This window comes from Staurois parvus, unplaced genomic scaffold, assembly GCF_062004578.1.
Source record: "Staurois parvus isolate SC_StPar_1 unplaced genomic scaffold, SC_StPar_1.0 ptg000303l, whole genome shotgun sequence".
NCBI classification, from domain to species: Eukaryota; Metazoa; Chordata; class Amphibia; order Anura; family Ranidae; genus Staurois; species Staurois parvus.
Genome location: NW_028318099.1, coordinates 15,521,829 through 15,543,741, shown reverse-complemented (window position 1 = coordinate 15,543,741; position 21,913 = coordinate 15,521,829). Strand labels below are relative to the sequence as shown.

Below are 21,913 nucleotides of genomic sequence, written 5' to 3'. Positions count from 1 at the left end.
TTATTTACTCTGTGTGGGCACATTGGGTTCCTGATGAAAATGAATGACAATGCACTCACACACCCATACGCAGTTCATTGCCGCAAATTGTTTTGGTGCATTATCTACTGTGTGTACTGTTAGCCTGGGTTCACGTATATGCGGTGCGGTATATCGCATGTGATTCGCACAGGAACCGCACTGCATTCCTGTGCAAATCGCATGCGATTTGTGTGCGGTGTGATTGGAGCCATACATTGTGTATGGCTCTAATCGCACCGTACCAAAAACGCACAGGACCCTTTTTTTGGTCCGCACTAGCATCGGATCGCATGGGTATTTATACCGATTAGATTTTGCATATCGCACTGAGTTTTGCTGACTGCTTTCGGGGTGTTGTTAACTTAACATACACACTTGCAGCGGTTCGCATGAATGGGTGCGATTCTGATACGATGCGGTATTAGCACAGAAAACGCTGTGAATTCCGCACAGCGTCAGTGTGAACCAGGGCTTAGGGCAGCCATTTGTTTTGGACTACAGCTGAGCCAAAATAGAACACACCATATTTATTTCAGTGCATCACAATGGACAGCTTGTGTGTTGCATTGCTTGCTACTGAATTCATTACGGATCTCACTTGTGTGTTTTTCATACATTCCTATTAAAATATATGGCGCCAAAATTGCATCACGTATCACCAATAATGGGATTCCAGAATAGCAATCCCATTATTGTTTATGAGACATGTACGCTCCTATGCAATGTGCTATCGTGCAACTTGGAAGGGCACTTCTTTTGGTGCATTTTTGGCCCCATTGACTTCAAAAGGAGCACATGCAATATGCATGAAAATCCCATTAAAATGTGGATGCACAAGTGTGAACCTAGCATGCTTGGATAATATTCAAAATGTATGGAATCACAAATCACCATGTCTCAGCATTCTCATGTGTTGGACTACTGTGCATTTTACACTGTGACACATAAGTTTGAATGGGCTCTAATATTTCTAAATATATAGTTTTTGGGGAAAAAATTGCCAGTGTGATCCTGCCTTACCCCTGGTTGATGCTAGGTTCACACCTATGCAGTTTGCGTTTGATCCATTTGTGCAGTGCTTTTTGCGTTGCATTTTTGCACTTGCGTTTTTGAGGCATTTTTTATTTTTTTTTATTTTTCTTGTTGCTAGGCAGATTAAAACACAAAATGCATAAAAAACGCACTACATGCTTTTCTGTAGCGTTTCCATTGAAGTCTAAAGAACCAAAAATACAACTTTTTGCGTTTAAAAAAGGCCTTGATCCGTTCCAAAAAACGCACCAGGTGAAAATGCAGAGTTGTGAACGAGTCCCATAGGAAATCATGTTAAGTGTATTGTAAAACATTGTGGAAAATGCTTAAGTGTGAACCTAGGGTCACACCAATGCGTTTAGTGCTTTTTGCAGAAACGCACTATGATCCATTTAACATGGTTTCCTATGGGACATGTTCACATCTATGCTTTTTTCCAGTTGCTGTATTTTTGGAAAAGGTCAAGGACTTTTTTAAACACAAAAAGGAGCATTTTTGCTACAATAGAGTGCAATGGATAAGCTGCTGAAACGCACGTAGTGTGTTTTTGCTACGTTTTTACCGTGTTTTGCTTTTTTTTCAGCCCAGCAACAAAAAAATTTCCACTTTAACAAACAAAAAAAAAAAAAGGGGGAGCAGGGAAAAAAAAAAAAAAAAAGGGGAGCAGGGAAAAAAAACGCAAAATGCAGTAAAAACGTGGCAAAAACACAAAGCACTATGCAAAAAGCATTTTTAAAAAATGGATTAAAAGCAAAAGGCATAGGTGTGAACCAAGCCTTACCCTAGGTTCACACCTAAATGTTTTCCACAGCATTTTGTGTTTTGCAGAAATGCACTACAGTCCATTTTACATGATTTTCTATGGGACACATTCACATCTCCATGTTTTCACCCGGTGCGTTTTTTGGAAAGGGTCAAGGACTTTTTTGAACGCAAAAAGTTGCGTTTTTGGTTCTATAGACTTCAATGGAAATGCTGCAGAAAAGCATATAGTGCTTTTTTGCCGCATTTGTGATGCGTTTTGCATTTTAAATTTGCCTAGCAACAAGAAAAAAAACGCAAAACGCATCAAAAATGCAAAATGCAACACAAACCGCACTGCAGAAACGGATCAAACGCAAACTGCATAGGTGTGAACCTAGCCTTAGGGGGCATCAAACTGTGACAACACATTCAGCACTGTGAATAAGCTCCTATCTAATGCTCAGCTTTCATGACTTTTATTTGCTTTGGAAATGTTTTGCCGATGATCCATTATTTCTGGTGCTATGGAGTACATTGAGGATATAGTTGAGAATTGAATCATAGAAAGAAAGCGGATTTACCAGTTACACAGTCTGCGAACATGCCATGACCATCTGAGGTCTGTGACTAGCTTAGTCCTGTGTGACCGTCACGAGAAATGAGAACATAGGCGAGATGGACATGGTTTATTGTGCAGTTTTCTTCATGAAAGACTATGGTATGGTTTCCTTACACTGGGCATGTCCTATGGTTTTCTGGCCATGGTGGAACTACAGGTCTCAGCATGCCCTGCCTTTGACCAGCAGGACATGGTGGAGTGGAGTTCCACCATCGCTGAGGACTCCAGACCACTGGGTTGTCACTTTGCAATCACTGCGTTTTTGGAAGTGCAGTCCACCATTGTTCTATGATATGAGTATGTTCAGAGATTACACATAGAGAAGCTATCAGGGACTGATACCAAGACACATCCAAGTACTTACATAATCATTGGTTGCTCTGTAATGATTGCTGATCACTTCTGAGTTGCATTTGTTGTAGGTTTAAATGAGATTTATCTTTAAAGGAAAACTGTCATACATGACCCATGGAGGCTGCCATTGCTGAGCTATGCTTCTGTAAATGCTAGTTACCTGGCTGTCTAGCAGCAACCCAAAACTTGTCCTGAACGAGTATGCAGAGCAAGACTTTTACTGCTAAATGGTTTCAAAAGTCCAAGAAGATCAGGATAACACCCAGGCAATTTGCATCTTCAGGACAGCTTCTATAATACATTCATGATAGGATGCTTAAATAAGTATTTGTTGTTTTGTAATCACATAGTCAGACCCCAGTCATGAAGCACACTGAACTGTGAGCACCTGGCAATCGGTAATAGCACACACCTGTGTCTCCCTGCACTGCTGTATAAACCATTGTCCCTCAACAATCCATTATTGGCACTCTGCAAATATATATGACATATGACTATACAGCACAGTTACCAGAGTACCTTCAGTTTATGACCATACACTGCAGTTGTCAGAGTATCTACAGTATATGACTGTATGGCACATTTACTAGAGAACTTTGAGTATATGACTGTACATCAATTACCAGAGTACCTTTGATACATGACTGTGAAGCACAGCTATCAGACTACCTTCAGTATATGACCATACAGCACATTAATCAGAGTACCTTCAGTATATCACCAGGAGCGGACTGACCATTTGAGCACTTGGGCAGCGCCCGGGGTCAGTATGGGGCCTCATGAGATGCCCCTGGTACCTTTTTCATAGGCTTTTTTGGGTTTGGTTTGAGTGTGGGTGAGGACACAGGGGCCCCGTGATCCCCTATTGCCCGGGGGCCCCATGAGTTGTCAGTCCGCCCCTGTATATGACCATCTGGCACATTTATCAGAGATTCTTCAGTATATGACCATCTGGCACATTTATCGGAGTACCTTCAGTATATGACCATACGGCACATTTATCGGAGTACCTTCAGTATATGACCATACGGCACATTTATCAGAGATCCTTCAGTATATGACCATACAGCACATTTATGGGAGAGCCTTCAGTATATGACCATACAGCACATTTATGGGAGAGCCTTCAGTATATGACCATACAGCACATTTATCGGAGAGCCTTCAGTATATGACCATACAGCACATTTATCGGAGAGCCTTCAGTATATGACCATGCAGCACATTTATCGGAGAGCCTTCAGTATATGACCATACAGCACATTTATCGGAGAGCCTTCAGTATATGACCATACAGCACATTTATCGGAGAGCCTTCAGTATATGACCATGCGGCACATTTATTGGAGAGCCTTCAGTATATGACCATGCGGCACATTTATCGGAGTACCTTCAGTATATGACCATGCGGCACATTTATCGGAGTACCTTCAGTATATGACCATACGGCACATTTATCAGAGATCCTTCAGTATATGACCATACAGCACATTTATCGGAGTACCTTCAGTATATGACCATGCGGCACATTTATCAGAGATCCTTCAGTATATGACCATGCGGCACATTTATCTGAGTACCTTCAGTATATGACCATGCGGCACATTTATCGGAGTACCTTCAGTATATGACCATGCAGCACATTTATCAGAGTACCTTCAGTATATGACCATACAGCACATTTATCGGAGTACCTTCAGTATATGACCATGCAGCACATTTATCAGAGTACCTTCAGTATATGACCATACGGCACATTTATCGGAGATCCTTCAGTATATGACCATGCGGCACATTTATCGGAGTACCTTCAGTATATGATCATACAGCACATTTATCAGAGATCCTTCAGTATATGACCATGCGGCACATTTATCGGAGTACCTTCAGTATATGACCATGCGGCACATTTATCGGAGATCCTTCAGTATATGACCATGCGGCACATTTATCGGAGTACCTTCAGTATATGACCATACAGCACATTTATCAGAGATCCTTCAGTATATGACCATACAGCACATTTATCGGAGTACCTTCAGTATATGACCATACAGCACATTTATCGGAGTACCTTCAGTATATGACCATGCGGCACATTTATCGGAGTACCTTCAGTATATGACCATGCGGCACATTTTTCGGAGTACCTTCAGTATATGACTATACAGCACATTTATCAGAGATCCTTCAGTATATGACCATACAGCACATTTATCAGAGATCCTTCAGTATATGACCATACAGCACATTTATCAGAGATCCTTCAGTATATGACCATACAGCACATTTATCAGAGATCCTTCAGTATATGACCACACAGCACATTTATCAGAGATCCTTCAGTATATGACCATACAGCACATTTATCGGAGTACCTTCAATATATGACCATACAGCACATTTATCGGAGTACCTTCAGTATATGACCATACAGCACATTTATCAGAGATCCTTCAGTATATGACCATGCAGCACATTTATCGGAGTACCTTCAGTATATGACCATACAGCACATTTATCGGAGATCCTTCAGTATATGACCACACAGCACATTTATCGGAGTACCTTCAGTATATGACTATACAGCACATTTATCAGAGATCCTTCAGTATATGACCACACAGCACATTTCTCAGAGATCCTTCAGTATATGACCATACAGCACATTTATCAGAGATCCTTCAGTATATGACCATACAGCACATTTATCGGAGTACCTTCAGTATATGACCATACAGCACATTTATCAGAGATCCTTCAGTATATGACCATACAGCACATTTATCGGAGTACCTTCAGTATATGACCATACAGCACATTTATCGGAGTACCTTCAGTATATGACCATACAGCACATTTATCAGAGATCCTTCAGTATATGACCATACAGCACATTTATCGGAGTACCTTCAGTATATGACCATGCAGCGCATTTATCGGAGATCCTTCAGTATATGACCATACAGCGCATTTATCAGAGTACCTTCAGTATGTGCCCAACCACAGATCACAAATGCAGTGCTGGAACTTGATACATGTGCAAAAACACTTGTATTACATTTGAAAAAACAATTAAATCACAAGGAATATGCTCTGCTTAGGTGTGAATGCAAGCTAAAACTGGCCATAGATGGATCACAATTTGGCCAGTTCTGAATTGTGAGTACCAGTTTCGATTGTTGATTTTTTTTTTTTTTCAGTAAGGCTATGTCGCTTTTCACTCTGGATTACTCCAAAGATCCACCTATTGGATCAAAGGAATATCTATGCCCTCAAATGTATAAGCTGACACACGTGTGTATTATCTTGATATATCCAACATTCTATGTACCAAATGGAATTATGATTTGTATTTATATTTTTTATAAAATTAAGAGTTCCGCGAATACCGGACAAATTTCAATCCTACTATGGCCATTCCTGCTAGATGGAAGCAGGATCGGCTTCTCATAAATGGGAATGTTGGACATTTTCTATTCAATCAGTGCATGCAGCCAGTTGGAGTCCCTACTGTCAGAATACAATTTTGTTGCAGGGAGAATTCTATCATCTACCTCGAATGTGTAGATGGGGGAATTTTTTGTTTTATCTTTTTCTGATCAGCTGGCTGATCAAAAAAAGAAAAACGATTCAAAAGGAGGCTGAACAACCAGATTCTATAGTGTATGGCCAGCTTAAGATGTTGGATTGTGCTTTACCCTTTCTCTGATGTCTACAGTCTGCTTAACATTTGATATGATTATACTGAAAATGAAGAAAACACTTAGAACACTATTTCAGTGCTTAAATACCTATAGCATTGATCAACAAAGACAGATAAATCTGGGACCTTTTATTCAGCACGTGTAAAAGGTTAAATACAGGGAAAAATAAACCACATCTGGTAAAAAAATATTTTTATTAATATACCTAAATCTTAAAACATATCAGGCACCATGATTCCTATGACCCTAAAACCATATTAATATATAGCAAAATGCTATAAGGTTTTTTCTTTTTGGCTGATAGAAAAGTGGCAGTTCTGTTCACGTAGAGTGACTTTGATGGTACTTTGATGCTACTTTAGTGCCAGAGAGTGTAAAGTCGCACTATATGAACAGAACTGGCATACTTTCCTATTAGCCAAAACCCCCCCCCCCGCGCAAAACGCATCAAAAATGCAACACTTGCATTTTGGTGTTGGCCAACTGAAGTCTATTACACGCAATACACAATCTCCTGCGAGGAAATAAAAAGTCCCTGACCCTTTCCAAAAATGCATTGCCTCAAAAAGCAGAGATCTATAGGAAACCATGTTAAATGGACTGTAGTGTGTTTCTGCAAAACGCACTAAAAACCGCATAGGTGTGAACCAAGGCTTAAGGGCCTTTGTTGGGGCTTTTTTCACATCAAATCTACTACTCTACCTATATGTCAATGTAAAATCTTAAAATCTTAGTGTTTGTCCGCATAGTCCCTTACTGTGCAAAAAGAAATAGTTTGCATTGTCAAAGCCTACCCATCAGATTCCAGGCGTATTTTTCAGTTGCACAAGAATCCAGTATTGGGGCATCTGCATTTTCAGTACAAACTGTTCTGCTTTATTTTTAATTAGAGAACTGAAATTTGGGATCCCAGTTACAGATGAAAATGGAAATAGACTTGCGGAGTCTACAAAAGCTGCCCAGCAAGCCATTGCCCAGGTGGTGGTATCACGAATTGGCATGGCGGCACCTGCTATGGGTAAGTAAAATTTATCTTCTGTTTTTCTGCTTGTTACCATTTATACATTGGGTAGGGTTACCTTAAGCTTGACTAATGTTCAAATGCTAAGCTGAATTCCAGCTTGTATTGACTTGTTTGACATTTCACAGACTAAATTGAAATTTTACACACTGTACATGTCTGTTAATGGTATTTTTCATTAAGAAAGACTAGTAAATTGCTTTAAAGGTCAAGAAATACCAACACTGATTTCATGCTAAGATGACTTCAATGTATCTTTTTGAAACATAACTGGATTTTATTTTTCTGTAAAGAAATAATTTAAAGGAATTTTCCACTGTTAAAAAATGGTGGACCCCTGCTTCTTCTTTGTGCTCATAGCAACACAAATCATACTCCATGCTAAATTATCTCCTTTTTCTATTATCTCAGAATGTAATGGTAGATCTTTACTGGGCCTCATTTCGTCATGCTGCTGCCCAGGCACACTTGAATGTTGAACTTTCATACATACGCTGCCATTTGTGTTAGGTTGTGTTGGGTGATTATTTTATAGAAAATGCTGCTAGAATATGCTATTGGAGACAGTATGGAGTCTATTTTCAGGGATACTGTTCTACTGTAGAGAGCACCAAATAAGAAAAAAGGGAGATTGGCCTCTGGTTCCTGAACTGTAACAACTCTTCTGACTACTCACAGAATCTCCTTCCACCGTCAACCTGCAATTTTCTTGATGAATTCAGCCATTAACATACATTGCTAGATACCTCTGAAAGTTAGTGCTGCCCTCTGACCCTGCTTTTGTAGACACTGACTAATGCTGTATTGACTTCAAAGAGAAACTGAACTTTTATTTTTTCTAGAATTTCGGTGGTTCTAAAAGCACTATTTAATTCAACCGATTTATGTCTTGATATAGGGCATTTTCATTTAGTAATTTGTGCCTGAGAAGTGCAGTTAAGCTTCTTTCACACTTGCTATCCAATCAGGTCCACCTGTCAGTTGTTTAGATGGACCTGATCAGAAACTCAATGCAAGTTTATCGGCAGGAGGTTGTAAACAGATGTGCTTTTGTTTTACGTCAGCCCACCTCCTAGTCTGTCCAGGTCCTATAAGAAAAATGCAGTACTTTTCCATTTTTCTGGGCTTAAATATGATGGATTGGCGGTAGCCTGATGTAAACAGATGCAAGTTAATTTACATCTGGTTGCCCTTAGAGCCATCATGGGTCCGCCAACATCTGCTGTCAAAATGTGGACAAAAAATGAATGGGCATGGATGCCATTTTTGTCCTGTTCAGCTCTGGATCATCAGTTCCATCAAGAAAAGTGATTTAAAAAAAGCATGAAAGTGGAATCCTTTTACATAACTGACACATAAGCTTACATTGATATACAGTACATTTTGTTTTTCATGTCTATTTTTTTAACTGTAGAAGAATAGTCAGAGGTGGACAAAAATATAAACCAAAGATATGTTTCATGCTTAAAAACAGATAAAGGGAACAGGTGTAAACCGGTAGCACCCATTTTACATCTGTGCATGTCCTCAAAAATGAAAAAGAATGCAACCTTTTTATGTTTGTTTTTCTTTTCTGCAGACATAAAGGAACTCAATGTAGACTTGGGCTGTGGTTCAGTCTAAATCTGTCTGAAAAACTGGCAAACAGATATAGACTTAACGCCTGTGTGAAAAGGCCCTTATGATGAGCGTCAAGCCTTGTTATATGGTCACCTGCACCTATAATGGTGGACACTGATTGCCAAAGGTCTTTGTACAAATAAACAGCTTGAAATCACTGTTTATTTCTTTATGTACTGTATGTGTGGGCTCTTTTCTCGAGAATCGCCAAGTTACAGTACGTCTAGTTTGTGCAAACTAAACCTTTGTTGAACAGCCTTCTTAGGGCATGGTGGCACTAGGGCTTAAGGTGTCCAGCAGTGCAAGAGAGGACCATCCTAGATCTTGAAAAACCGGTCACATATCTTGATTCTCTAAAACCGTATTGATGTCTGTTTAGCAGCACAGGATTTTAGGAGCACTTGGTAATCTTTTGCAATTCAGGTAGAACAAGAAGTTCAATTCCTGCTGTTTCAAAGAATGTGGTCATTCAGGGTCGTTTCTAAGCCATTTTAAATGAGCTTTGAATGCCCATTAGTACAAGAAAAATCATGCCTGCACTATTTTAGTAAAGCAGGGCATCACACGTGGGATTTCACTTGAATTGTTCCATACTGTATATTTGTGCTGAGGTGCCAGTGCCATACCACAACGCACATACAAACTCATGTGTTGCTGTAATGTGTATATTATGCTATAGTGTGAATGGGGTTCATTTCATGGGTTTGTTTAGTGTTCAGAAAGGGGTAGTGTTAAGGTCCTTTTTTTTTATTTTTTAAATTTTCAAAGTTTATTGATTTACATTTAAAATACGGTCTGTAACATTAAAGGGTACACATGATTACATAGCTAAAACAGGCTTGTACTGTCTGTCATTATTTTTAGGAAATCAACATAGTACCTACTGTACATTGAGCTGAATGAGTAATTGTTACCAAAATGTTGCTGAAGTTAACCAGCTTAAGATGAACTTTGGGAAGTTTGAAGCCTCTATAGAACCTTTGATCTGAGAAAAGAAAAAGACATTATTATCCAAATTGTGGAAGGGGTAACTTGCATTAGGGGCTTAACAGTAATGAATAAGTAAGGGCTAGGGACATCTAGGACCATTTTTATACTGTAATAATTTACTAACTATGGAATATAAAGTATGTGCAGCTGATGAATATATTAATATTTTTGTTTTATTTTGATCATTACTAAGTGTGGTTTACAGAGTATACTGTACAGCAGCCAAAAGGCTTACATTGACTATTAGTGTTCCAAAATGGTGACCTTGCTTTTCATGTCTAATTCATGTCACTTTGCCTTTCTTAGCCATCCCACCTGTAATTATGAACTTTCTGGAAAAGAGGGCGTTTCTTAAGGTAAGATTCAGCACTAAGTTCTGAATGGTTATTTTCTCTATAAATGTTTGTTGTTTTTTTTTCTTTGTATATTATTACACCTAGGGGTCTAGTTAGAAAACATTCACTGGAATGTCCCACATATTTGTGCAAGCTGCATTAATGTTTCTGAAATAGATTCATGCCTATGTTTGTAAGCTCCATCTAGTGACCAAAATGTGGTATATTTTCTATTTTTATATTACCGTATTTATTGAGAAAATTCAGGAAACTATACCACTTTTTGGCCATATGTAGCTGGCAATCATAGGAATTAATCTATTAAAGAAGATATGGGAAAATCTGTCTGGGCTGCATGAATGTGTATGAGATTTTTTTTGCCAGCAGTTTCTGGCTGTTCTTATGTCACAGGTCCTCTCCTTTTGGTGGCGGTAGTGCTGCAATGAATGGTGCTCATAAAGTGACACACAAACGCTGCTCAATCCTTTAAGCTCAGTTGCTTGCCCAGAAGGCAGGTCCATGACAGTCTGGCCTCCAGAGGACATGATTTGAATGATGCTCGCAGTCATGTATCCCAGAAGGATGGTGACACCTATTGGCAAAAAAGTACTATTACTTTTTTAAAAGTACTAAGCTATTTTATTTATTGTGTTAACTGGAGTTCAGATTTAAACCAAAAACAACTGTCTTATGTATAGAAATACCAGGTATGCAATGTTTCTTGTTACAATAGTGGTGTTACTCCTAATATAGTACAGAGAGAACCTCTCATTAAGAATTAAATGTCAATGGCCTCTCTCAATATCTGCAAGAATAAAGGTTAAAAAAGATCTGCAACAGTTTATTAAATTCATAGTTAACCTGGTGTGATTTTTGTCTCCAAAAATTGGGTTTTTGTTTTTCCTTTCAGAATGTCATCTTTGCACATAGAGAAATGGTTTATCTTCATCATGAAAACATTATTTACCTATTGTTTTGCCTTTCTGCTTTCTCTAGCGTTATCCAATAATGAATGCACCCTTACAAGTTGGGCTAGTTGGCTTTTGGTAAGCACTGGTAATGTTTTTAAAGTGATTCCTATATAAAACTGGGACAAACATACGGTATGTACAATAGCTCATCTGGTCATTGTATAGTGACAATTTTGGAACTGGAGTTCCCATTTTCTGCACCCCTCAAATGTTTTATAATCCTGCAAGTAGGACCACATCTTTATTACTAACAGATTTAAAGAAGCACTCTAATCATTTAAATTAAGTGTTGATGGCTACCACCACCAAAAAAGCGGTTTCCGCTAATCTGCAAAATCTCCATTGGTAAACATAATTGCTTCCAATATTGCTTCCTTAAATTGCTCATTTTTGCCCTCAGTGTTTTCCTATAAACAGCCTGATCCTTGACCAAACTTCAAATAGGGCCATAGATTGGGGTCAAATTGGAGAAGATATGACCATCCTTACTTCTTTAAACAGTACTATTGGGCTTGTACAATCACTGTAGTGCCACATTTATATAATTCATTAGCAGTAAACTAACTCTATAGGCCCCTTTCACATGGTTGGACAGATCGTCTGTTTTTCATCCATCAATTGATGGATTCACAGCCAATTGATACAGTAGTTGTTACTGGTTCACGTCAGGTTTACATCAGGCTCAGGATCTTATCCTGTTCACACAAATGCGGTTTAGAAACGGTTCCCATAGAAGTCAATAGCTTGTAATCTGCACCTGAACCGGACCACACTGCTCAGAAATCGGACATGACTCTTTTTAAAAAGCACTGAATCCACACGGCCAGTGCACCGGACATATGTGAACAGGCACCATAGGAAGCAATGTTTTTTCACATGTCATATGTGAACACGCATATGTAAACACATATGCAAAAACATATGTAGACTGATGTAAACTGAACTGATATAAACGGAAGTTAAAACTGAAATAAACTGATGTAAAAACTGAATCTGTTTTTTTTCTTTTGAAAAAATACGACTGAGTGATGCCCGTGTGAAAGGGGCGTTAAGCTGTCCCCACGGTAGGAATCCCTGACATGGAGAGGACAGGTTCTGTGGCTTCCCATGAGTAAAATAAGTGAATAAAGTAGCATGTTCCAGTTATCCTTTTGATGGTGTAAAGACAATGGCGTGTCACATGAGCTGTCTTTCCATCTCTGTCATATCACTGGTAAAGTTATGTATAGTTGGAAATGTTGTATTCTACTCAGAATATAAACTTTCTTCTTCTGTTTTAGCTTGGTCTTTGCAACGCCGCTTTGCTGTGCTCTGTTTCCTCAGAAAAGGTGTGTAAAACTTTTTGAGAGTAATAAAAGCATTTAACTCTGTGACTTCCACTGTTCAGTACATATTCTATAATATTTTGTATAGACATTGACATATGGTACAAGCCTACAGCTACATCTTTAGCAGGGAACAGTATAGCAGCAGCCATGATTGTCCTACCTGCTTGTGGGTGGGGCTTCCTCGCACATGCACATGGGGCCTCTCCCTTACACTCCTCCCACCTCTAGTGTGCATGCTTACTAATGCCCAGGGCCAGGTGGGGCCATGGTCAAATGCCTTCAAAATTACGGTGGTCCTGAATTTAAAGCGAGACACACACCCCGATGCACTTGCACCATAACCTAGAGCTTGAATGTATGTGTCACGCCATCCCATAATACGTGCATCTATGGGGAATATGACATTTTGAAAGGGACACCATAAAGAAATGTTCTATTTCTACCATTGTTCTACCATTCCAGCTACACTAACATCTCACTCACAGTGATAGCCTGCGGTTCTCCGTACACCTATGAGAATCCACTTGTGTGTCTGGCTTGACTAACCCCTTCTTTACCCATGGATAGGTCCCTAGGATCTCTGCCATGTGGGTTCCGACCTGGTTATTGGGGTACCGATCACTCAGGAGGGAGACCGCAGCCTGCTCCCTTCACTATGCATGAGACCCGTCACCTCTGCCAACACTGTACTCCTGCTGTCTGGTTGTCAGTGCATTCTTTTGAGCTTGTTGCCCTTAGCAACAGTATGTTCTTCACTTCTCTCCGTGTGTATGCATACAGGCCCTGTGCTTCTGATATGCCACTACCGCAATGCACCCCTTTTGAATAACTTCAGTCCAGGATTGGAAGTGAATACATATCAAACATCTTTACTGATATCATATCAGTTCCACAGTGCATAAGTCCCTAACAAACATCCCTAGGCTGCCCTGGCATACCTCAATGGGTAGAAGTCTAATACTGATAGTTTCCTTCAAGGAAGCGCTTTGCAGGTAAAATCTTCCTGTTTGGACCCTTTAGCGCATTCCCGTGGGCCCTCCTGGATCTGCCCAACCCTGGACCCAGCCTTTCCATGCTTTTATATATACCACAGGCCCAGAAAAAGCCAAGGAAACAGACCCAGCATTAACCTTTCCCCACCTGGGCAGCCTGGAATCTCTATCTAACAACTTGTAGGCACCTGCCTACATGCTTGGTTGAGATCCCAGTATTTTTCTTGGTGGTCTTTTTGACTTGTGTCACATTGTTGAATAGTTGCACTGGAATCATTGGTATCATCAATATTGATGGTTAAATGCCTAATCATTGATTAGTACCAATGTTGGAAAATATGGAAACAGAACTCCTTGTGACTGATCTTAGCCTTTGAAAGTATTTAAATTGTGGCCTGCCTTGAAACCACCTAGTTTTGTGTTTTGATCTCAAATTACAGGTCCCAAGGCTGAAAAGTTGTAATTTTTCATTATTTTGTGTGTATGTATGTGTATATATACACACACACACAATCTCCGAACCATATCCACAGATGCTGTAGCTGCTAACCTGCACACAATGTAATATTATATGAGCGAATCTATTTTATTATGTTACTAGGTGGTGTTGCCCATTAACGTATCTGTTATTTTGTTTATTAGCTCCATGAAAGTGTCCAGTCTAGAACCAGAGGTCCGTGACTGCATCCTGGAGAAGAATCCAAACATCCAGATTGTATACTTTAATAAAGGACTCTAGATGAGGACAATCCCATGAACCATTTTCAGTCATACATGAACAAGACATCTATACCATTCACTTTACAAGCTGCTAACACAATTGTATTGTACTGTGGGCATACACCCCCGTTATCTCAGGTATAATCAGACGTGGTGTATGAATTTGTGAGTTGGTGGTTGTTTTGGTGTTTTCCTGGGGAGTTCAATACATTCCAGTCTTTAATGGCTTCTTCCAAGGCATATAATAAGAAGATGCTCCAGCCTTTGAAGCTGAGAATTAAAAGCAGATGGCACAGATTTCTATATAAAGGACAAAACAGCTCTGCTGTACAGCTATTTTTCTTGCTTTAATTTGCCTTTCTCTGTAAGAAAATCCTATAACCAAAATGCAAATATAAAGATCTGCAGGGAAAAAGCAAAATTGTTGTTTGTAAAAGGACACTAAAAGTTGCATCAGTGCAAAATTATATTTACATTGTGGCTACCTAAAATGATGGTTATGTGGGTTATAAGGTATTACAGGGTCACTTTATACATTTTGGAAGCAGGAAAGGCTAGCACTTAGGATAATATCCAACTGTATGAGCCATGACTGAAGACTAAACATGTTGGCTGTTTTTAGCTATGTACATGCTATTATAATAAAGAAGTATATGGTTGGATATTATCCTGAGTGCCAACCTATCCTGTTTCCAATTCTGATCTCTGGGGGCATCTGCAGCTTCCAGATCTGAGCACCGGGTGGAGCGGTAATTGATAGTAGTATCCTTACATCTGTTTCACTTTGTACATTTTAATTTGTACAGAAATGACCTAGAAGATCATTTAGAAATAATAAGACACTTCGGTCCAATGCATACATTTCCTGTTTAAATGATTCAGGAGACACATTTTACCTGCTGATTCTCACCCTGGTTTCCACCTTCTGCATCCGGCTGATTCACCGAGTTTCTGATACTTTGATTTTTTTTTTCTACATCCCTGAAACTGAGTATATAATGCAGGGCCTATTGTTCCCTGGTTCCAGCAAGCTAGACATACGGAAACTGCAACATCAGCGGAGGCTTGCAAAGCACCAAACCATGTAACAGAAGGCTGCATTCCTGTACAAAAGTACAGTGGAAAGCCCATTGAATGTAGTCACGATGGTCTGTCTAAGGGCTGGTTTACACCAGAGCGCAGTTTGGGAAAGGTGCGTTCCGTGTACAATCCCTGCACCATGCTCAAAATGCACTGACTTTGAAATCTGTTCTATTAACAATGTATTGGCAACCCACACACAGATTGCACATCTAGTGCTTTTGGGTGCTCCAGATCACATGGTACCACAGTGGCACGTTTTTCAAAAGTAGTGCATGCACTAATTTTTGTATGTTCCGCTTTGTTATGCAGCCCTTCCAAAACCAACAAATGGGCTGCAAAGACCTCACTGCAGGGGAATGCATAGAAACATGGACCACGTTCCTTTGCGATTCTGGTGTGAGCCAGCCTTAAAACTCAGAAGAAAAATAATTTTAGCGGTTGATTTGACAGTTGGAGTACTTCCCGGAAAGCACTAGCAGTTAAAGAAGAACTCCAGGCAGATACTTTTTTTTTTTCTTTTTTTCTGTGTGAGTGCTGTGGTTTCATACCTTCATCAAACATTGTGTTCAATTTTTCCTCAGTCCATCTTCTCTGAGAAAACTGAGGTGTATTATTTCAATCACAGGCTTCCTTTCCTGTGGCATCTGTTCTGTAAGACCGGTGGCCGTTATGCCCTGTATTCCCGCACCCACTGGTCTCTGCCTCATTGTCTCTGCCCTGCTGTAGTTTTACAGTGAACAGGGACGCAATTCCGTTCCTGCTCCCTGAAGTGGGTGGACCCAGGAGTCTCAGACTCCCTGTCTGAACCATCCACTCATGTACTCACTAGAGAGACAAGAGATTCTTGGTCTGTCTCTTCTCCCATGACTTCATTTACTGACAGACCAGGAGTCTCTTCCCCTCTCTCAGTAACGCAGTGTAGATTAGCACTATGTGGGTGAGTACACAAGCTCATTTAGTGCAAGAAACACACGCCCAATGTACCTGCCAAATTCACACCCATTCATGCACTTTCATCTCACTCTACAGCTATGCATGATGGGAATGGTAGTTTCTCATAGCTGTAGAGTAAGAAAGCAGGATGAGACATGTCCCGGGTCCTTCTTCCTAGAGAAGCTGTTATTATTTGAATTGGAGTGATGACATCACAAATACTGAATTCTAAATTTCTCCTAAATGGTGAGGCTAATAAATAAACTGCTAAAAGTTTATTCGTTTTCATAGGTCAGTGTACGTATTGCAGTTTTTATGTGGTATCCTGGAGTCCTTCTTTAAAGTGTTACTAAACCCACAACAGTAAAATCAGTCTGTATATGCAGTAAAGCATGCTTGTTATACTCACTGTGGAACCTAAGGGGTTAATCCTCTGCATTGTGTAAAAAGGCTGTTTGATCCTGACTTCTCTGCCTCTCTTGTCGAAATGACCACCTGATACAGACTGAATCCGTAGTCACATGCACATGCTCAGTTTGGGGTGTATTGCTAGAGAGCTTTTTGTTTTTCTTGGGAGGGTGCATGTGATCAGCACAGGGCTGATCAGCACAGGGCCAATCAGCACTGTAAAGACAGAGGGTCAAGGGTTTCACATCCTCCTAGAGTAGAAAGAAAACTCCTCCTACGAGCTTTAACCAGTGCTCTGCTGAAGTCACAAGACTGCTCTAGCTGCTGATGAGAAAGGGTATTTAGCTGTTTATATTTACTAAAATAATTGCACTTCCATGTTGTGTGTACTGTGGGAGACCAGATATAGTGAATGCAGGGTCCTGGGTTTAGTAACACTTTAAGTAACGGAGTTTAAATTGTTGCCTTGAACATACCTCCCAACTTTCAGAGATGAGAAAGAGGGACACCTTAATATAAGGTATTTAGTGAGGTACACACACTCCTGCGATGCGAAGTGATGTGGACCATAAAGAATTATTACGCAGAAATGACTGTCGAAACCCACAAGTGATTTTTTTTTTTTTTGGTCACCACTGTTTTTTCTTTATACTGTCATTTCAACTGAATTAAATAATCAAGTAGTTGGATGTACAGTTTACTGCAGTTTAACTACAAATAAATAAATACCACATTTCTTTATAAAGGTCTATGCATCAGACTAAAAAGAAGGGCAGAGGGATTTGGTTAAAAAAAGGGGACAGTCCCTCCAAATCAGGGACAATTGGGAGTTATGACTTAATGTACCTTTTTGTTACAATGACTTGCATGTCTTGAAGTTGAAGAAACAGACTGGTGCAGAATACAAAAAATGCTCACATATGTATACATGCTCACTGTTTTGGAAGGAAATGTATGCATTTTGGTATGTCACCTTGAATGTACTCAAAGGTAGATATGATTTAACTTTTAATCAAAATGTATATTTAACAATGAACTTGAGGCAGCCACAATACAACGAGATTGCGGATTAAACCGTATGATGTACATTTTATTTACATTTGGCAAGTGTGCCTAAATCCATTTTGATGTGAATCAGCTGTAATCACCTGCGCAGATTAGGGGAGGAAGGGGAGCACTGCAAGCCTATGAAGGATCTATAACATTGCACAGGGCTGTCAGTGATCACTAGAAAACTGAATAGGTGAGGGAGTAAGCAATGATCCCATTAATGTACTGCTGCTCCTTTATCATCCAGCCAGAGGATGGAGCTGGCCCAGGTCTAAGCTACATTACTTAACTACACTGTAGTTTTCTAAGTGATCTCGGTATGTGCAAGAACTGCCCAGGCTGTCTGGACTGCTTAACCAATGGAGCAGAAGTTTACATATATGAAGTTCAACTTTATATTAGCTGTTTGACAGTTGTTTTAGTTTTTATCAGATACCATTGCAATAAAGCTGAAGTTTAGTTAGAAATAATGTTTACCCTATAGCTGCAGTCACATCACTTACCTGTGATCAATTATGTTCCAAATCATGCAGGGTGCTGCTTCATGTAGAAATCTTCTTTGCAGGGTGTCTGGTCCTCTTCCTGGCACTGAACTTCCAGCACTACATGGGTAATCGCTTTGAGCTTTTAGGTTGAACTGCATTCAAGATGTTGTTTCTCCATGGAGAAAATTGCATTGTTTACATTGAATTTACAATGGTCTCTGAATGGGGTAGAGTAGGGTGAATGATAGGATTCTCTCTCCCATTCAGAGATCATATTCCATTCAGTGTAAACAATGCACAGTTTTTTTCTTAATGGATGGGAGGGAAGGAGGGTGCTAGAGCCCATAGGAGATTGTTTTGAATGCAGTTTAGTCCAAAGACCCAAAGCTATTACCCCCAATGAGCTGGAAGTTCAGCACCAGGAATAAGACTGGCCACACTGCAGAGAAGGTTTCTACACAAAGTCTGAGTGCTGTGGGGCATTCTTTTACAGGTAAGTGACATGACTGCTGTTATAAAGGAAAAACATTTTTTTTTTTTTACTATTTCAGCTTTAAATACTCGTGCCTCAATTCCTTTTACAGCCCTCAACTAAAGTATCATTAAACTAGGCAAATTAATATCACCCCTCTTGCTACATTCTTTGTAGGATGTTAAATATTTTGAGAAATCAGAAGTGATAGTAAGATCCCTATCTGCAAGCCATTATTTTATTTTGCAAGTGACAATGGAGGTTAACCACTCCACAGTGGCCTGCTAAAGCCCAATAAATTACTGGCGTTCAAGCCCCTTTGGCCAATATCTAAGTTGACAGATTGCCAGCCCCAGCCTGAATCAGACCCTAAATGTTAAAGACATTATTGAATATACTGTATGACTGTTTAATAAAACATCAGTTTGGGGCTGCACTGTTATACACTGAAACTGCGGTCTAAAGATTCTACAGAGATTTGCTTGAACTGCCATTTCAGGTGAGGAAAATGAAAATTTCCTATTCATAAACCCTTTGGGAGTTATGCTTAGTAAAAATCACCACCCGGTCTGAGATGGAGCCAGCTGTGATGAATAATACACCAAATCACTATAAAAAATCCTCAATTTCATACTGCCTTGCAAAAGACTGTATCATTAACCTTTCTATTTGCATAGTAGAAATATTAAAGCTACCTACAGACTTCAGATGGTGGACTGCCATGCATGCATGATCCCAACGCTAAATGACTCACCACACCTAGGATGGTTCTTCAAACATGCACTGATATGGTGGAGAGAGGGAAATACCAGCTAATTTCAGAGAAAAAAAAACTCCATCCAGACTGTATAGACATAAGACTGTAACTGGTCAGATGGAGCAAACTTCATCTTATGTCTGTAGGCAGGTGTTTGGAAGAAGTGTCAGACTTCCAGACTGCACAGGGATGGGTAGAGCTACTTTTCATTTTCTGATCAAAGTGTTTTTTTGTCTACATCCTCTTTATTCTACCTCCTTTCTTCTCCATGTTTTCAGGTAGGTTTAAAATACAAGTTTGTTTTTACGAAAATCCTTCCAGCTCTCTAAATGTACTAAGCTGGATCCCCACTCTTGCAGATCCAACTTTCCTGGTGGCTGCGGTCTCCTGCCCTGTTTGCACTATAAATGTACTGCCAGTGTCCTATAGACTTGATAGGGACGTACCAGTATTGCAGCAGCAACATCCATCAAGTCTATGGGACATTGGTGCCCAGATGTGCGCAGTTCTGCACTCCTTTTTTTGCCAGCCAGCCTATAGATAGCGCAGAGGCCACAATCCAATCATTGGAGGAGGTAGGTAAGGGGCTGTTTTTGTTTTTTTTTTTTTTTTTTTTTGTGAATTTGTCCTTAAGGGTTTTTACTGTAGAAATGGACAGCTAGTAGTAGGTCCATTTTGGCAATGCAAACTTTTCAGTAAGCTTTGTCTTAAACCGAACATTTATTATGTGATCTCTGTATGAACATTATTAGCCATTTATTATACTTTATGCTTTTTTCTTTTTTTTATTATAGTTTAAATTATAACCTAGCTTTTGCCATTTGAATATACTAGAGCGTGCTCATAGTTAAAAGCACAGCAGACTATGCAACTACTATGGGGCCCACATCCAGACTGCAACAGCAGTTGGCAAATGTAGAGAAATATTTTTTTTTATTTAGTTCTAGCACCAATGTTAGATTTATATGAAAATGCCTAGTTACATTAGTGTTAGTAATTCTTTTATTATGGCATACGTTAAAAGTGGAATTGCCATCAAAATAGAAATAGGAAAACCAGGGGGTCCAATAATGGTCTTCCCAAAGGGTATCTGCATCTTATATAGTTATATCCTTGCTTAACTGCTGCACTTAAAAAACATCAATTTTTTACAGCATATTTAAGTAAACGAGGGAAGCCCAAAACTTTTAATAATGATGTAGTAGTGATTGCTTTGTGTGTGAAAGTCAGATAAAACAATGTTGTGCAGTTTCTGATATGTTACCAATAAATTAATCTCTTAAATCAAAACGTTCTCCTTTTTCTATATGCCTAGACTCTTCCTAGGGAATCCAAGGCCATGTGGGGTTCATAGAAGACCTAATTAAAGACACTTTGCAACTTTGACAGAGTTTCTTGTAAACCCAACTCGAACCCATTAATGTTAACCTTTACTGCTATCCCTGCTCTTCATTACTCTCCATGAGCCTTGAGAAGCTATCCAGGGCTTTATTGGTTTAGGGTATAATGTGACCTCCCATGTTGTGGTGTCTGGACCTGTGCAGCCAGTGAACAGCCTGAACAAGGAAAGCGGTAACAACATCAACCCTGTGTGAACACCGATACTAAGATACCAACCAACATGGTGCTTACATGGGGATTGATTCCTGGCTCTGATGGAGCAACAGAGCAGTAGGGAAAAGTTAGTGAGAGGGTCAGGAGTGGTGCAGCAAGAGATGCTGTTCCTGAGTCTCTTTAACATTGATCCTGGTCATCCCATAAAATAATGCCTTCGGTGTGCCCCCCCCCCTATATTTTATGAGTTAATCCTCATTAGGGGGCTGTAATGCAGAGGAACAACTAGCTTTCAGTCTCATTGCAACCAGCAATTCTCCTTGCTCCAGCCCCTAAATGTGGGCAGGCCCTCAATGTCATCACATACTATGCAGGACCAATTGTGACAGGATGACGTGACTGTACATGATGATGTCAGTTAAGGCCACATGAATGGTTGTTTATACATGAATGGGTGGGTGAAATATACCAAAGGAGCACCCTAATGGCATTTTTTTTTTTTTTTTACAGAATGGCATTTTTTTTTGTCTGGAGTTCAGCTTTAATGAAGACTTTGAACTAAACATCAGTTATAAATGTAGAATTGCAATATTCAGCCAGTGCACTTTTGAAGAAAAAATAATGCTCTTGAGAGCGTCTGGCCTTTGTTAGCAAACAAAGCCAGCGGACAACAACTTGCTCCTGTGTGCTTTTGTCTGGGTGCAATTTTTACGTGTG

At 39.7% G+C, this 21,913-nt stretch overlaps 1 protein-coding gene across 1 annotated transcript in view; it reads left to right on the top strand.

The window, feature by feature from the left end:
* The window catches only part of SFXN3 (sideroflexin 3), a 47,323-nt gene extending 26,391 nt beyond the window's left edge, over positions 1–20,932 (top strand). Inside the window, exons 7-11 of the mRNA XM_089683288.1 lie at positions 7,368–7,495; positions 10,415–10,464; positions 11,440–11,489; positions 12,695–12,742; positions 14,377–20,932. Coding sequence (XP_089539414.1) covers positions 7,368–7,495; positions 10,415–10,464; positions 11,440–11,489; positions 12,695–12,742; positions 14,377–14,473 — 373 coding nt within the window. The 3' untranslated portion in view covers positions 14,474–20,932. The remainder of the gene's footprint in view (positions 1–7,367; positions 7,496–10,414; positions 10,465–11,439; positions 11,490–12,694; positions 12,743–14,376) is intronic.
* Positions 20,933–21,913: the final 981 nt, after the last annotated feature.